Here is an 18,239-nt window from a genome sequence, read left to right as displayed (position 1 = left end):
AGGGTAGAATTCCTGCTTTTGAGTTGTGTTATTTAAAGATATTAGATCTGCTTATGATACAATGCGAATGCAAATCAGCTAAAGCTTTAAGAAGACACAGATGTAGAGGCAAGCCAAGCAGTTTTTCACAGAACGCCCTCAGAGGGTTGGCTATAACAAGGAGCTCTCTGAAGATCACTCTATGAATTTGCTCCCACAAGGCTGGGACCAAACGCTACGCGTTTATTTTCCCTCCATACCAACCACCAACGATCGCGGGGCATCATAACACATTTCTAAAGATGCTAATGACATGCTCTTGTTGTCGGTAGGCTTATGTTCCGAACAAAAACACACTGACAGTTTGGCACTACCGACACCAGCTCCACCCTTGGAAGGAACTGGAGGACTGTTCCTGATTGATTGTAACGATCCAAGTGCGGTCTCAAATCTAAATTGGCTTGTAGGGAGGCAGGGGCAGTCAACTATATATGCTTATTCACTCGCCACCAGCTGAGGAACGGCTATGCCATTTCTAACTGATAACACCACTCTCCACTCTGACCAGCAATCAAGTCATTCCCTCAAACAGCGCAGTTCTTGGGCCAAGACACAAACACAAAAAAGCAGCCAAACCTTGTGTGTCTTTGGTGTTGTCGACGGACGTCCTCCGCGGCCGGTCTGCCCAGGGACGGGGACCTGCTCCGGGAGGAGGGCCGGCCCCCTCGCACCCCTCCCACCGTCTTCACGGTGCTGACCGCCGGAGAGGGCATGGTGGGCGAGGAGCTCCGGTGGCACGGGGAGGGACTGCGGCGCGAGGTGAAGGACGGGGAGGCCGAGGGGGTCGACACCACGGTGGAGGAGTGGGACTTCTTGGGGCCGGGGTCGAGGTTGTTGTCCTCGCTGTTGGAGCGCAGCAGAACGGGGGCCGTCTCCAGCTGCTGCTTGGAGGAAGGCACCCAGTGGCTGGAGGGCGAGGCGTGGTTCACCCGGAAGGGAGAGGCGCATCGAGGGCTCTCCCTCAGATGGACTGAGGAGAGAGAACAGTGCAGTGAGATGGAGAGAGGGACAAAGTGTCAAAGTGATTGACAAACAATGAAGTGGCAGTGGAAGTCAAGGAGAAACGATCCCGTCTGTGGTTGAATACAGCGGTTAACAGTCAACAGAGTTGACCATAACACTAAGGCTCAGGGACTAAGAGAACATACAACTTACTTGACCATGGGAAACTATGTGTGTTGTGCGTGTGTCTGTTTGTGTGTGTGTGTGTCTCTTGTCGTTTTCTAGTCTGCAAATGTGTGCATAATACGTTTCTTTTAGCCTACTTACGTTTACCTACCAAGGCAATCGGCAATCCAAAAATCAAGTAAGGATTTGTACAAAATCCTGAAAAATATCCCGATGCATTATCCCAAAATATATCTAAAAGTGGTTAAAGGCTAGGATTTAGTTTCTGCGTTCCTGGTCAAACAAGCAACAGAGTTTGAAAAGCTGTTTTTTGCTTCAAATCCTTTTCTCCTGCTTCTCATCGTCACTGACTGCCATTTTTATCCTTCTCTGCCGTTTCTCACATGCCTACGTATTCTTCCCAACTGCACAGCACATTGCCTTGCAACCAATCAGTACATAGAACTGGTGCCCATGGCAACCACATGCATCCGTTCCTGTATGTTAGACCCGCCTACACAAAGATGTATAAACAATAGTTATATCGATAGTTGATGCAGGCACGCATGCACGTGTGTGCACACACGCAATCACACACACACACACACACACACACACACACACACACACACACACACACACACACACACACACACACACACACACACACACACACACACACACACACACACACACACACACACACACGCACACACAAACACACACGACACAAAAACACACATAAACACACACACACTCACACACAGTATGTTAAGCTTGATTAACATAAGCTTAATTTTTTTATCTAGGTAAATTAGTCTAATCAACTCGCCATCTCATATTCATCTTGGTTTAGTAGTATAATCAACTCACCATTCTCACATGTATCTGTTGAATCTGGTTTAGTAGTATATTGATCTAGGATTAGAAGTATATATTTCTGGGTTTAGTAGTATATTTAACTTGGATTGCTAGTATATTTCTCTGTGATAGTAGTATATTTCTCAAGGATAATTAGTATATTTATCTGGGTTTAGTAGCACATGAATCTAGGATAATTAGTATATTTATCTGGATTCAGTGGTATAATCAACTCACCGTTTTCATTGTCCTTGTAGGTCTTGATGATGTCTGCGAGTTCGAAGTTTCCAGCAGTGATGGCCACCTGGTATTTGAAGGTGGATAAAAGAAGTGTTAATTCAGAGGTGTTGGATTTTGATTATTTGAGGATATTAAACAGGTTAACACAAATCCCAAGTTGCACAAATAGTTTTTTGTTGGCATTAACTAGAGGGGGTTAGGGTACGGTTTTGCGTTAGAATTTGGGTCTTTGTTAGAGTTAGTGTTAGGGTTCGTAATGGACTCGGTTAGGGCTATTGTTATGGCTTATAATGGACTAGGGGGGTTAGGGATGGGTAAGGGTTTGTTGTGGACTAGGTTAGGGTAAGAGTTATGGCTTGTATTGGACTGGGTTAAGGGTAGGGGTTTGTTGTGTACCAGGTTATGGTTAGGGTTCTGTGTGGACTAGGTTAGAATTAGGGTACTTCAAATATAAATATCTCTAATGAGCTGTATTTTCGATATATTATACTATAGGGATTTCAATAACTATCATCTCCTGTAATGTATCCCAGGCACTCTTTTTCCCAGGCACTTGTTTAGCCATCAAAAACATCTTATAAAAGTCAGATTAATTAGTTATTCCCATTCACACACTTGTTTTTTATGTATTTGTGTCCTAAATTTTCTGAATTGCATCACTTGTGCAAATGATGACCATCTGATGATTATTAAGCATTATTGGACCTAATAACCATTCAATTTCTCAGTGAAACAAAATAAATACAATGAAAACAGCAAGATAATGTTTTGTTTATTTTTAGGACCAAAACTCTTCATGCAGTCTCTGTTAGCAATTCCTATAGATCCAATGTCTACATCTATTCAAGAACTTATAGTAGAACACACATCGGTCCTACCTGGAAAGGAGTCTGACCTCTGTAGTTCTTCACGTCCTTACATGCACCAATAGACAAAAGCAATCTCACACATGGCTCCTATTGAGAAGGAAACAATGGGAGGAAGTAAATATGTGAAGAAAGCTGCTAAAAGTCAAATGAATGGAGCAACAGATGATAACGGAGGTCACTGAAAGGTACTGAAAGAACATAAGAATATATAGACAATTCATTGGCAGGGTTGGGGTTAGGGTTTGGGTAACCCTAACCCTAACCAACCCTTGTCTATATTCTGATAAGCCTGTTGCTGTTGTTGTTCTTTCATTAAGAGAACCAGAACAAAGCTCTTCTGGCTTTTCTACCTTTTCACCTCTGACTCAACCCCAACGGTCTCCGTCTGGCCTGTCACAACAGCAACAGAACAACAACTAATAATGCACACTGAACAGACACAAATCCCATCTCACATCAGCATGAATCAACAGACCACACATCTCAAAGCACTTTATTGCTCATAAAGTGCTAGCTTCCCTTATGTAAAGTATTATCATAATAATCACACACATTATGATTCTTATTATATCATCTATATAGGATAGAGTAGGATGCAGAAATGCTTCTACGGCAATATAATTACAGCAGCTATGTGTTCAGTTATTCCCTCCTAACTCTTCCCTCCTCCTAACCTCACCTCAGCAGCGTGAATGTATTTATTAGAGGTAGCGGCTGCTGTCTCGCCGTCTCGCTGTCGCCTGAAGAACTCTGCGTAGGGCTGGTGATATGTGAACGCTGACGAGACCTTTAGATGCCAAACTCCCTCATTCTCTTGCCCCTGACCTTTGTTGACGGTAACTGAGAAAGCCAGCCTAGCTGGGAACAAAGGGAAGCTCATCATCGTGTCATTGGGAGGGATTCTGGGCAGGAAGATCCTCTGACCCATGGTTGTCCCTACATAAAGCTAGCACTGAAACGCCTGGTCCAGCACCTGCACCACCTGGTGCCCTTCCTGAGTGGCCGGTCAGGACCCGTCGTTATATTTCATGATCAGGCACTTCAGAGGGCGTCAGCGAGTTAAGGAAAACCACAGGAAGCGCGTCTTTGTGATTGCAGAACCGAGTCGACTTCAAACCAAATCTGGACCTGAACTTAATTTCCCCTGGGTTATCCCTTCCCCCCCATCAAGGAGATAGCTGGATCACTCATTGTCAGCCTTGTCTGTCCTCATGTTCTCCTTCAGCCTGTGGTCCTGCATGAGATTAGCGGGTTGACAGCTTGATGCAAGCTCTGACTATTTGAGCTTCTCTCCCGACAACTTGGAGGCGGCGTTGACACCTCGAGGGTGCTCTGACTCCCTCAGTTATCTCCACACACTCACACATTAAAGCTGTGGAAGCTGAAGATCCCATCCGAGACGATCAACCTGCTGTCTTTGATCAGCATAACCCTGGTTACCAGAGTAAGGGTCAGGGTGTGGACTCAGCTTCGATGGCACAGACAGAGTATTCAAAGATTAGGATCAGGATCTTGAACCGGAACCTGCTTCCCTACCCCTACCCCTACCCCTAAGCCTACCTAACCCTAACCCTAAGGGTACTTTTCATTACCCTACCTAACCCTTACCCTAACTCTTACTGAAATCCGTAGCCATAACCCTACATAACCCTTACTCTTACACTAACCCCACCTAGCCCTAACCAAACCAAACCCTTACCCTAACTCTTACACTAACCCTACCTAACCCTAAAACTACCTTACCCTAACCCTACCATATCCTTACCCTAACTCTTACACTAACCCTACGTAGCCCTAACCCTACCTAACCCTTAACCTACCTAACCCTACTTTGTCCCTACCTAACTCTACCTCGAGGATTGTGAGCAGCCAAACCTGTGTTACCAACATAAAGCACATTGCCAACCTCTGCCCTGCTTTAAGTTGTGATCCCTTTTAAATGAAAGGGATATCCGCAGCCTCCAGGAGAATTCAGAATAGATTCCTACTTTTCTGCATCGGTTGCCTGATAGACATCCTCACAGATTTCAATCAGTTTGATATCCAGCATGACTGAGCAACTATACAATTGGTCTTTGCTCCTCTTTGTTGAATCTTTCAGTCCATACACATTAGTCAGTTTTTCTCCCTCTGTGAGTTTTCTTGGCTGTGGCACGTCATTTGATTTTGATAGACAACGTCCCATATTTTGGATTGCGGCTTCTTTTGGGGCATTTCAGGAATTTCTGCATGAGGCCTGACCCTTGAACAGTATTTTGTCAGAGTTAAGAGGCGATCAGAGGAACGGTGTGCGATGTAAATCCGGACACACAAACAGGCCGTCGCCCAATTATAGTTGCAGGAAAGGATAGATCTGAACATAAGACACTATACATACAATTACTCATTCTAAGGCACCTTTTCACTCTACACAATCTTCAATGGGACTCCTTTTAGCATCACCACAGTGTTAATTTGTCAACCATCTTATCTCAATAGTAGTATCCTCAAATCCAATTACATCGTATTATTTACCAATAAAAGTACCTCACCTGGAAGGGTTTAGTCCAGAATCCTAAAAAAACGGTGGATTCGTTCTTGAATGAAGCACTTCTTAGGAGCTGTGTTAACAATCTTGTATCATTTTAAGTAGTACTAAAATATTCTCGGGGGGATTTAAATTCTATGCGTCCTTCTCACGCTCAAAGAAACCGTAATAAAAAAACGTACAAAAAGATGAAAGAGTCTCCCGGCAAGCACAAATGACTGTCTCTTCCATTACTGTGAGGAACAGAATGTGCTGTAATCTGGTTGTAGCAAATATAGATAGAAAGCTAATGCAGGCAGCATGATAGAAAGCAACATTGAGAGAAGAGGAGCTTTCTGACAATCTACCACCCACTTAACACAACCAAAGCTGCCTTCCACCCACGGCTGATACATGCGCACACAGCAATCAACACACACACACACACACACACACACACACACACACACACACACACACACACACACACACACACACACACACACACACACACACACACACACACAAGGTCACACACATACACGGTCACACAAACACACACTCACATACACATACACATATACGCACACACACAAACCACACGCACACACACACACACACACACACACACACACACACACACACACACACACACACACACACACACACGCAAACACACACACACACACACACACACACACACACACACAAACACACACACGCACACACACACACGCAAACACACACACACACACACACACACACACACACACACACACACACACACACACAGACACACACACACACACACACACACACACACACACACACACACACACACACACACACACACTAGAGCTTGCCCACATGAACGCATAAAATACAGTCAGGCAAAGATGCAAGCAGTAAAATGCGTGCTGAACAGATGGAAGCTATTGCACGTGAGCTTACACATTCAAAGCTGCACATACAGTATCTGCCATCCATCCATACAGTACATTGTATTTGTATATTATTTGTAAACAATGTCTGTTTAAATACAGACATAGTCACAATTTTTTATAGGCACATTTACCCAACACAAACCCCTTGAACGATACATATACACACACATTTCAGTTTGTATGTGTGATTTATGTGTGTGTAGGTGTGTATATGTGTATATGTGTTTTTGAGCCTGGCACAAGACTGGTATTTACGTGAGCACGGCTAGGAACCACAGATCTCTCAGGATGATCCTGCCTGGGGCTCAACAGAAAGCATGTGGTTGACCCAGCTAAGATAAGAGACAAGGCTGATAGCAACAATGACAAGGAAAGGTGGCAGCAGCATTTTGGTGCAGGTGGTTTTGTGAACGTTGATATTAAAGGATAATTCATCGTGATCCTCTGATTAACACGGTACCGGGAGTCGCTACTGAAGCTGATTGATGAATTCTGCAATGAGTTTATGAATAGAGTTGTTCATTGAAATTGCTGGCCTAGGGTTATCACAGATTTTTTGGGGTTTCATGGTTCGAATGATTGGGATTTAACCAGCACCCACGACTTGTCGTTATCGTCTTCCATTTACAAATGCATTGTGGGTATCGCCAGGAATAGTAGGGCGTTAGTCAAATGTGTGTCACCTGTATTTAAATTTTCCACATTCTGCCCCTGTTGTAAGATCCTTCTGTTTCTGTTGCACTGCTCTTTGTTCATTTATTATAACCTTTCTATCTACCTTAACCTCTCTCTCTCTCTTACTCTCTCTTAATGCACATTTTGAAAAAAAGATTCAGCACAATAATGAAAGTGAACTGAACTGCCTGGGAATTATGTTGAAAATGAATCAACAATAAGATTGGAGAAAGGAGCATTGCCTGCCTCATATGGGATGTGAATCCATGCATGCATTTTGTAGACAATACAAATAAAGTGAGGTCACCCACAACACACCAGGATCTTTAGTTTAGTTAAAGTTAAAACAAAGCTTTTAGAGATGAGTAAGCCACATAATAGGCAGGCTTTGCCCTCCAATGAAACTATAAACTAATCACTTAAAAGGCGGGCTGGTTGAGCTCAAAGTAATTTTCATTAGCAGTCATTAGCAGTCATTAGAAGCATACAAAGTAAACACAGCTTTGCAGTGACCAATGTTGTCCTGAAGGGTGCAGTCAAATCTCACGACAGAAGGATAGAGCAATCCTGGACCAGGCAGATCTTCCTCAGGCCAGAAGCTCTGCAAAGCAGGCCGGCCACAACGCTGCTATCGAGCCGCAATGTGGAACGTCCACGCAAAAGCCTTTTTCTTCCATAACTTAAAAACCTACGCCCCCATGCATAATGTTCACATTGTTTCCAACCAAATGAGCAGCAGCTCATCGACCAGCGATACTAACAGGCAGGAGTCTCTCTCCACACTCCTCCCCATATCTACCGACTACAGCTCACAGATCAAAGCATCCCCTAACTGACATGCTCCAGGCTTAACTCATTTACATCTAATAATGCACTTATATATCATGCCATTTAGTCCAAACGGTCACATTTGACTCACTAATGTTCTGTCAAATTAAATACATTTCAGACTAGAAAAGATCTGCCCAGCTTATACATCAATGTTTTCAAAAGACCCTTTCTGTGCTGAGTGACAGTGAGGAAGAGTAGTTGACCCCTGAGTACCAGCAGAACACACAGGGACATTTCAGAAACATTAAAATACACTGCTTTCACATGCTTGAGAGATTCTGTGGAATCTACTTTACATAAGTCATGAATTAATGGTATGAATTTGTCGAGGGAAGACTGACTGTGGAGACTAATCAAGACAAGTCAAGACAACTCGTATAACAGGAAAAGCTCAGATCTGTTAAAGATTAATTAAACAGTTCCCCACAAGTCTGAAACTTTGTGTATAATTTTTAGAGCATGACTTGTCAAACTCAACGTCAGACACAAGATCAAACATGGCGGCCTTCAACGTTAACTGCAATGTAATGATTATAAAACAGTTTTTTGATGTTTTAACACATAATTTGATGTGTAATTATGCAACATGTGTTTGTATCGTTATAACATTGGTTATACAGTATATCTCATTGCACGAGCCCAGGTGACAATAGAAGAAGAAGTACAACTCTGATGGTATAGTAGAAAAGAGTTCCATCCACCACGACAAAGCCCAGCTCAGGCTCACTTTCATTCACTTGCTTCTTATCACCACCATTCATGTCAACATCAGCCATGTCTACAAACCCCAAGAGTGAATTCCTGGTGTACAATGTGATTGTGCCTGCAATGCATGTTGCTAAAATGCAATCACTTATAGTTATGCATGAAAATTGTCTTAAAAAAAAGTGAAATAAAATAGCAAAACTTCCCAATCACAGAAAAAAGTTCATATTCAAGACATATATGTGCATGTGACTGTGTTTAAATCAGGTTGGCGTATTCCTGTAATTGTCCATTTGTAAATGTGTGTGCCCTACCTGCTTGTGGAGAGCAGAAATGTGCAAGCCAGTGTTTCCTGTTGCATTCTGGGATGAGATGTCAGCTCCGAAGAGCAACAGCTGCTCCAGGTGCTTCAGGTGGCCGTAGCGGCAGGCCTAGAAACACAGTGGGGCATCTTAGATACAGCTGTAACTTTAAAAACATGCACTACATTATTAGCTGGTACAACACATACTGGTAATACTAACCCCAACCCTACTGATGCCTTTTTTGATAATTAGCTTGGTCTTTTACTGGTTAAAATAAAATACCTTTAAAGGGGGGGTGACCCAACAATGTATTTTGTTGTTGTTGTAAAAAGTGGTAATATTTCTACCCTGCTCTGAACTTTCAGAGGCACTTCGATGTCACGACAAAGATACACTGGCGGCGAGTTGTGTGTGTTGATGCGTGGACCTCTGTCTAGGAAGCACTCTGTGTTGACTGCCAAGGGGGATGGGGCACTTCATGCATAACATCGCTCAGTATAACGCTCGTACTCTACGTGTGTACTGGAACAAAGTTGCCGTGGGTTGTAACCATGGGAACTCAGCTCCAAACAAATTTGTTTTTATCTCAGTGTTTGAGTTCGAGCGGAAACAGGCAGTTCACTAACACTTTGAGCAGCTCATGCCACTAAAAGCCTATAAGGGATCTTAGAATATCCAAGTCAGCAGTTTACTTAATCCTGATTGTTATTCACTTTATAGTCAAGAAGGCTGAATAGGCTTTTTAGGCAGAGGCTTGCACTGACACAATCCACCTCTTTTTGTAAAAAAGATTAATAGAATGTTTCTGAAGTATATACCAAAATAAATTGAGCCAATCCATTAACTGTAATGTGCAATCCAGCCCTGAAATCTTCCTATACCAACAGCAGTTCTCGGTGCTCTTTTTAGCCACTGTAGTTCATTGAATTATTCATTGTAGGGGGAGTGAATAGCATTGCCTGTATCTCCCTGCTTCAATGCACACTGCTCCAATGTCTTCCCTGCCAAAGAAGCTAGACTTCACAGTACGCATATTGCAGGTGCGATTAAAAAGCTGTGATTTTTTAGTTGCCTGCCAAAAAAAAGAGGGCCTTAATCGACAAAATGAAAACAAAGCTTTGTTTCATAAATTTTTTTGCCTATGAAAAACATATCCTTTGTTGGAATTTGTTGGGTTTGTTTATCCGTAACATATTTATCTTGCATCATGATCATGAAACCCAAAATCCACCGAATCGAACCCAGCCCAAAAAGACTGCAATATGTATTTCCATGCGGTGCACACCCTATAAAAACATTAGAGAATTGGAGGCTTCAAAAGCCCATGTGAGCGTTGCTCTCTAGGGGCCTACCTGGTGCATCTCAGTCCAGCCGTTCTCGTCGCTGCAGCCCAGCGTGGCACTGAACCTGAGCAGCAGGAGGCAGCAGGACAGCTCGCCCCCCTCCAGCACACTATGGTACAGAGGGGTGAGCGACTGGCTGTCTTTATAATTCACACTCGAGCCCAGGTCCAGCAGGGTCTGGAAGGAACAAAGAACACAATGAAAGAAAAACTAGTAACAATAAATGTTATGGAAATCTTTTTTTGTTTACAAATGTTTACCTTTCCATAACCTGGGTTAGAACTATTTGACTGCAATTCCATCATGACAATGCAAACATTTTCCAATTAGCAGCCTATGCATACCAGCTAATTTAGACCATATAAAACATATAATAGGTGTAATATTATTCAAGTCAACTTGCTTGACTTGACTTGCTGCAAGTCAAACAGCAAGTTATCTGTGGGCTTCCAGCACCCAATACACCAAATATGGAAGAGCAAAGCAATTTAACAATTTGCCATTTGAAAATGCAAGCTATGTTTTCGATATCTCAAAGGAGATACATTACGTGAACTGGTTAACTGGTATTACTATAATTAATGTTATATCTCTTAATCTTAATTGTTGCCTAGCTATACTGGCTGCAGTACAAATGCATTGCACATACTCTTTTTAATTGGTGTTAAAAGCTTATTTAATAAGCCATCTTTTGAGAATTTATCAAACAATATGCATTTATCCCCTTTCCCTGACGAGCATTACAAAAGTGCATTCAATCTATGTGCAGTGCATATTGTGTTATTGAATGTATTTGCATGTTATTAACTTTAAGTGCCACATGGTTATTGGCTTTGACAGCTTTGTGGAGGGCAGTCAGACCGTCCTGAGATCTGAAGTCCATATGAGCTCCCCCATTCTTCAATGCAATGATGATAGATGATGAGCCAGCCCCCAGTTGGACTGCCAATGTTAGTGGAGTTTCTATACACGCACACAGAAACAAACAGACATACATTCAAATTGTAAAAAAAACATAATCTCACAACTAGAAATCAAGGGATCCTACTGTATATAAAGCAATCATGCAAGAACCACTTGTACGCACAGATTTGATCTTAAAACGCTTGTACGATCAGATTAACTAAAATCCACATTATTTCGAAATTCGCCTGAGGCCCACACAATTTCTACCGGTGGACTAAACGTGTGTGCCAAACAGTTCCCTTCCATGTCTTTGATTAATGAATACGTAAAAATACATCCTGGTCTATGCAGTTCTATAATGACATTCATTTAACACTGTTTAAAGATAGATTTCAAAATCTGATAATGTATTTGTTCTAGCCTATATCCCTTATAGAATAAGATAGAAAATAGAAGCCAAGTAAATACAACATCAGGTGATATTAGTCCAGGCCAACAAAAACTCCTTTCAGTGTTTAAACTATAGCTTTCCTATGAATAAATCTACAAGCTGTAGTCATCTTCCATCTTCTAATTGGTTCCCTTGTGAAACAAACAAGCCAACAGAGGCAGATCTTCTGAATCCCCTTTAAGGTTCCCTATAGCTCTAGAAAATAAGTATCTAGACTAGCAACGGTCTTTTCAAAATAAAGTGTTTCATTTCAATCGGAACAGAAATAAAATGTGTCAAATTTGGATGTTATGAATAAATATAAATCAAATATGGCTCATTGACTATGTATCTATGTATAGCACTTTGTGCCATTTCATTCAGATTTGGTCTTCATTTCCCATTCCAAATAAAATGACGCATCTGAATTTAATCCCATTGGATGGTTGAGTTGCGCTACCTCCATTCTCTGGGTCATGGTAGTTAGGATCGAGGCCTCTATCCAGCATCTTTTCCACCTTGTCCGTTTCCAACTGCTGAATACACTCGATAAAACGTCTTAAATTAGTCTGTAATAGAAATAGGAACATAGAGAGCACATGATGTTCACACCTCATTTGCGTCCCTCCGTAGCACCGACGTATTGAATGTGAGTTTCGACCATGGATCGAAGGTTTCAACAATATTTGTATGTAAATTATTCATGATAAATCATTGTCCCAAACTCTCTATTCTTGAAGAGATCAAAGGACAGAGGATGGCTTCTTGAATATACCACAGCTTTCTTTTTATTATTATTTTTATCGATAGAATAAAACCTTCGCCACCGATGCTCGTTCTATGATAAAACATTTCTTAATACTCACCTGGATGTTTATCTTTGCAATCAACATCTCATTGACATTGGTATGTTTGTAGACTCGACTCTTATAACGGAACTGCAGAGGCACAAGAGAAAACATCGTAAAAATGGGTTTGAAAAGCAGACAATGACAATCCGTTTTATGTAAGCCCCTCTCTGATCCATAACGTTTATTCATACCCTTGAGTCATTAATCATGAGCATTTTATGCTTCCCCACGTTTATTGGTTGAACATCAACAGTCAATTGAGTGAGTATTCATGTAAAATATTCCTCCGACACACGACCAGGACAACATCATGTACTTTACCTCTAGTGTAGGCACACCCTGACACTTTGGTATAGAGAACTGTCTCAGTGGCTGTTCTTCGTCCAAAAACCCACTCTCACGCCCCTGGAACGCAGGCTGAAACAGGCCGTAATTCAAGACGTCCCTCAGTGGCTGGGTCAGCGTGCACAGAACCTGCTGCTTAGCTGACCATATTGTGGCGGTGGACTCAAAGTTCAGGACAATCTGGAGAAGCAAAAGAGTAAAGGTTTCAGTGCTAATTCAAGCGCTCTGACACATCACTGTGGTTTTGTACGCCAACGTTAGCTTGCCCTCACTAGCCCGGCAAAGAGTCAGCCACTTGCAGGTTTATATTTATCAAGGTCTTCTTGGCCTTTTACCAGCATATTTATCAACCTATGTAGGAGTGACTCTTTGGGCCGTTCGCTTAGTTTCCATGACTATCTCATTTTATCTGTTACCAATGTAACCATAGAGCTAAGGAAAAGCTTCAGGCTACAGCCTTCAACGGGGCCTTTCGACGTTGACTGACCTCAAAATGAACTTGTTTCTATAAATGCTTTCATCAAGGGTTCAGAGTCAGCCTATCAAGCATGTAAATGTTTTTAATCTGACCTTTCCTGGTGTATCTCTATGAATCTGAAACTGCTCTCAATAATCTGTTTATGCTGTAATTGGTTATTTTTTGTTTTTGGGACTTTTATGTGTTATTCTTCTGTTTTATCTAGGCCAGGACCCTTTTTGAAAAATAGATGTTTAATCTCAAATGGCTCTCCCAAATAAATAAGGTAAAAAAAATAAATATGATTTCAGTCAAAATCAAGGCCTCTTCTTTCCGTACAGAATGCCCACACATTGTCACTCATATTACAATCTCTTCATTCTGTTCACCCACTTCAACTGAGACCAGTGGCAGGCTCACGTCAATTTGAGTGAGGAATAATTACGCAGCTGTCATTACAACAAAAGGAAAAAATAGATACTTGGTACTTTGTTGACAACCGACGACGAGTCGGCCTATCCATATTGATTTTACTGATGTTTTGGATTAAAGGTAAACGGATACTGATGCTGAGAAAGCAAAAGTCGAAATAGGAAGACGCTCCTCCATTTCCCGCCCCTGATCTGTAAATAGAACGCTATGCGTGCGCTTTGGGAAGTCAGATGCTTTCACACTTGTGTCCGATGTGTTCAGAATGTGTCCCAGAACACCTACTGATATGGTGTGACAGATCCCATCCTTTGTGCATCTTGGCAACATTTATACCTGGATTTAAATATGTGTGCCGATATCATTCATTTCCTGTCATCATTTTTTATGCTAGGTTTAAGAAGGTCCAAGAACCTTCTCTTGGAGGTGGAACGGGATACAGAGCCCTGAATGTTCTGCAGAATCCTTCCCCATCTTCAAAAAACATCTAAAAGACCCACAATTTTCAAGGAAAACCTCTGAAACCTACTTGTGCACTTATATTGACTGAATTATATAAGCTCTTGTGTTCAATTTAGAACATTGAGATGTACTAGCTGTGGAAATTAGAAGGCCATTTTTTCAAAATGTCCCATCTCTAATGTAGCCATTATGCAGTGCCCCAACAAGATAATATATAGATTTGAAAAAAGCTTCTCTACACTGTTCTGTTAAACTCAAGTCGATCTTGCAGCAATTATTGTGCAGTACTTTAGTTTTGGGCAGATGCTTTGATTTTTCACAGCCTCAGTTGTAAGCTGTGACCGATTTTCCTATTTCACCTCGCGACTACAGAGGCCGCAATCTGAACACATTGCATCATTATCCTCCATTAGTCTGACAATGGAAGAACATGGTGTTTGGTTATTCATAAAACATAAATAACACATGCTGCCAAGCCAATCACAGCTTTGTTCATGAATTATAACAAACTATGTTCTATGAATGTTGTGTTAGCTCTGCTGTCTGTCAAAAGTTTACTTGTATTTTCTATTGAAGATATTAAGAGTGAAAAAGGAATTGTTGTTTTCAGACACTAACAAAGCTTTGTGTTGGACTGGGGGAACTTGGAGGAATTTCAGCGGTTCCTAATTGTGTTTATGATTTCTCCTGCGAAATTCACGAGTTGAAAGATGCTTTTTGTCATGCAAATTGTGCTCATGTTGTAGAAGACTCAGAACGCTGTTATGTCTCCGATCATTGTCACAAAATGGTACATTCAGTTCACCCACCGACTGTTGGAGGTCTGGTATGACCACACAGATAACCAGGGAGGTCTCCGTTTCCCGGCTGACGTCCCCTCTACTGGAAACCACTGTTGTGGCCCCTGGGCCCCTTGTTTCCTCCCGGGAACTCCCACTGTCTTCGGCCCCTGAACCCTCTGACAGGGACAGGGCCATCTCCTCCTCACTGGATGTGGGACTGCACGTCATGGCTGAATCACTGTGAGAGGGGGCAAAACAATAGTTATAAATAGGAGTTTTGTCTTTCACACATGTGAGCAGTGTAGTACCTAGCATGGTCATCTAAAACTAATCTAAAAAATCAAACTAAATCTTGTTGTAGTTAGTTCGTCACTCGATAAGCGGTGAGGTAAGGTCCTCTGTTCTCAAACAACCCCTCCACATATTTTATGCACACTTACTTACTTTTACAGCTTTGAGTAAACATTAAAATGAAATATTCACATTTGAAAATTCACAATAATAGTGTAGTTATGTTAAATTATGAAGAAAAATTACCAAGTACACAAAGAGCAGCGAGGACCTCTCAATCCTTTCAGGGCATCATCTGAGTGAGTGTGGAACATCAAGTGTTTCTTTTGAATTGTTACTACTTCAGCAGAATGATGCACTCTTCAACTCAACTACTCTGGTTTTCAGTAGCTAGGGTTCGCTCTAACTTGAAAATGTCTATTTTACCAACTGCTAACTTTTCCCTTATACATCCAAGGTGAAGGTTGACTTTCAGAGATGGTGTAACCTTTGCCATTTATTAATTGAAAAAAAAGAATGTTGTTAACATTTTAATAGTTTAGTTATTCAGTCCAACACACTGCTAATTTCTAATTAAATCTGGAAGCGTGAAGGGGGTAAAGCACGGTAGATTCTCGGTACATTTTAGACCCATGGTGGTCCATGGTGGAAGGCAGCCATCTTTGCTTTCCGAGTCGTACGGTCAACCTCACTGAACTCGGTTGACTCTCAGAATCCCGAGGGGGACCGCCCCAAAGGGGGAATGATCCGGTGAAATGCCCAAGGAAGCTTGGAGATTTCCCACTTTGCCCCTCGGGCGGGTAGTGTACGATGCAACTTGAACACACCATTACTTATGCCTCCCTTGGTAGTAATAAATTACCTAGAATTTGGGGCACTGGATAACATTTAAATATATGCCACCCTGTTTATTGATCCATCAAATGCATTTGATACAGCTGAGCATGGACTTTTGTGTTCAGATGGCTGTTCCATCTCTCAGGGGGTCCCTCAAGGCACTAGGATTGGGCCCATATTGTTCTCCTAGTTAAACAAATGTGTGACAATGCCTTTGTCACATATGACAACTTTCCTAATGCAGCATCTATATATTATAGTACAAACTTTATATAATAGTAGGTAGCCTGCCTTTACACTGTAATATAGTTCAGGCCCATCTACCACAACTTTAGTTGGTCTTAAACGTGGACATATCTAGGTTAATGGTATTCTCTAACAAAAAAAACTTGGCAGTATATATTCCATCTGAAACTGAAAACAGATTAATATGTGAAGTTATAATTTGCTTGTTGCACTCAAATAGGACCAAAATGACAAACTTTTGCCAAGCCCAAGTGACAGCTGCAGCTATGCTATAGCTATATAGAAGACAATGAAAAGCACAAACCAAATCTGACCTTTTAATTTGATATTAAGAGCGGAAAATTGCCACTTTGAATGCCAAAATCAGAGAGTATTTGGCATGGATTGTGTGTGGGCAAATTAAGAACAAACAAGTATTTAAATAACCGAAAATGCAGTGATATAATGTTCTGCTTCTCTGCAAGTTGTGGGCTGTCCTGATCTGCTGGCAGCTTTCTCTGCTCAGTTCTGCAAACACAGACGCACTCAAAGGCCAATATGCACACCCACTTCATCTCGATATTTATTTTCTAATAGATTTCCACCATTTCGCCATAATATTAAGCTAGTACAAAAGTACCACATTATGCAAATTAGTCGTTCAGGGATAGGGTTAGGGTTAGGTACTTGGCTGGTACCGGTACACTGAACCACCCTAGTTTATATTGCTATAATTGGTTTTACACAAGGCTTTTTATTTTATAAATTGGATTGTGTGTGTGTCTGTTTGTGTGTGTGTATGTATGTGTGTCTGTGTGTATGTTTGTGTATGTGTGTGTGTGTGTATGTGTGTGTTTTTGTGTGTGTGTCTGTGTGAATGTCTGTGTGTGTCTGTATGTGCGTGTGTGTCCGTGTGTATGTGTGTGTGTTTGTGTGTCTGTCCGTGCTTATGTGTGTGAGTTTTTGTGTGTGTGTGTGTGTTGGTGCGGTGTGTGTGTGTGTGTGCGTGTGTGGGTGTGTGCGCGTGCGTGTTTGCGTGTGCGTGTGCGTGTGTGTGTGTGTGCGTGATCCTCAGTCTCGGTGTACCTCCCTGGACAACAGTACATCGTTTGTGCGGTCAAAAGGCTTTTAGTCTTAATGGTCCTTCCACATGGATCACCTGGAATTATTTCCTACGACAATTTTAGTTTATTTTTTGAGCATGGAACTGGACTGGACTGAGTAGTCATTACATTTGAACTGACTGTTTTGGTTATATTTCTCATGTTTCGATATCTGGAAACTTTGTTTATTTTTGTTACGCTGCTTAGGTGCTCCTTGGAAAATAGATTTCAATTTCTGAATCACCTGGTCAAAAAGCTCTCAATTAATAGATATCTATCAAAAAGATACAAATGAAAGAAGACCAATTAACTGTCCAAGTGTTTCGGAGATCTTTACGCATTGGTCTCGCCTAAACCCCGCCTACTGCCTGCACCCCATCATTGAGCTCATCCTATTCACATTCGGGTTTAATCTTGGGGATTGTGATGGGATTGGGTTTCAAAGTACTTGTCTTCATTCCCACCGCTTCTCCCCGCTGGTCACCCGCCACACCCCCAGCTCCACCTCTACCGGGGGGACCAGGGGGAGGATCCTGCCCCGCCTCCAGGAGTCAGACATGCGGGCTAGCGGCTCCATCCTGCGGCCGGTCCTTGCCCCAAATCCAATGCACCCTCTAATACATTTCATGTCATTTACTTGTATCCAATTATTTAAACATTAATGCGTTACTTTTTTTGTTTTCAAGTCTCTCTTAG

The 18,239-nt window shown here is 41.9% G+C and overlaps 1 protein-coding gene across 4 annotated transcripts in view; it reads right to left on the bottom strand.

The window, feature by feature from the left end:
* The window catches only part of LOC115551008 (SH3 and multiple ankyrin repeat domains protein 2), a 40,620-nt gene that overhangs the window by 21,382 nt on the left and 999 nt on the right, over nucleotides 1–18,239 (bottom strand). For 2 of the 4 annotated variants that reach the window (XM_030366461.1, XM_030366464.1), the window contains exons 2-12: nucleotides 15,115–15,325; nucleotides 12,934–13,137; nucleotides 12,628–12,699; nucleotides 12,222–12,330; nucleotides 11,234–11,388; nucleotides 10,435–10,602; nucleotides 9,092–9,208; nucleotides 3,126–3,203; nucleotides 2,245–2,311; nucleotides 2,020–2,064; nucleotides 616–1,009 (exon numbers count right to left, since the gene is read on the bottom strand). In XM_030366461.1, the coding sequence (XP_030222321.1) occupies nucleotides 616–1,009; nucleotides 2,020–2,064; nucleotides 2,245–2,311; nucleotides 3,126–3,203; nucleotides 9,092–9,208; nucleotides 10,435–10,602; nucleotides 11,234–11,388; nucleotides 12,222–12,330; nucleotides 12,628–12,699; nucleotides 12,934–13,137; nucleotides 15,115–15,315 (1,610 nt within the window). In that variant the 5' untranslated portion in view covers nucleotides 15,316–15,325. Of the gene's footprint in view, nucleotides 1–615; nucleotides 1,010–2,019; nucleotides 2,065–2,244; nucleotides 2,312–3,125; nucleotides 3,204–5,647; nucleotides 5,728–9,091; nucleotides 9,209–10,434; nucleotides 10,603–11,233; nucleotides 11,389–12,221; nucleotides 12,331–12,627; nucleotides 12,700–12,933; nucleotides 13,138–15,114; nucleotides 15,326–18,239 lie in introns of those variants that run through there. The other 2 variants (XM_030366463.1, XM_030366465.1) reach the window with 2 other exon arrangements.

Source organism: Gadus morhua, chromosome 9 (genome assembly GCF_902167405.1).
Source record: "Gadus morhua chromosome 9, gadMor3.0, whole genome shotgun sequence".
In the NCBI taxonomy this organism is placed as follows: domain Eukaryota; kingdom Metazoa; phylum Chordata; class Actinopteri; order Gadiformes; family Gadidae; genus Gadus; species Gadus morhua.
Note: the sequence above shows the minus strand (reverse complement) of the source record. Positions and strands in the feature narration are given on the sequence as shown.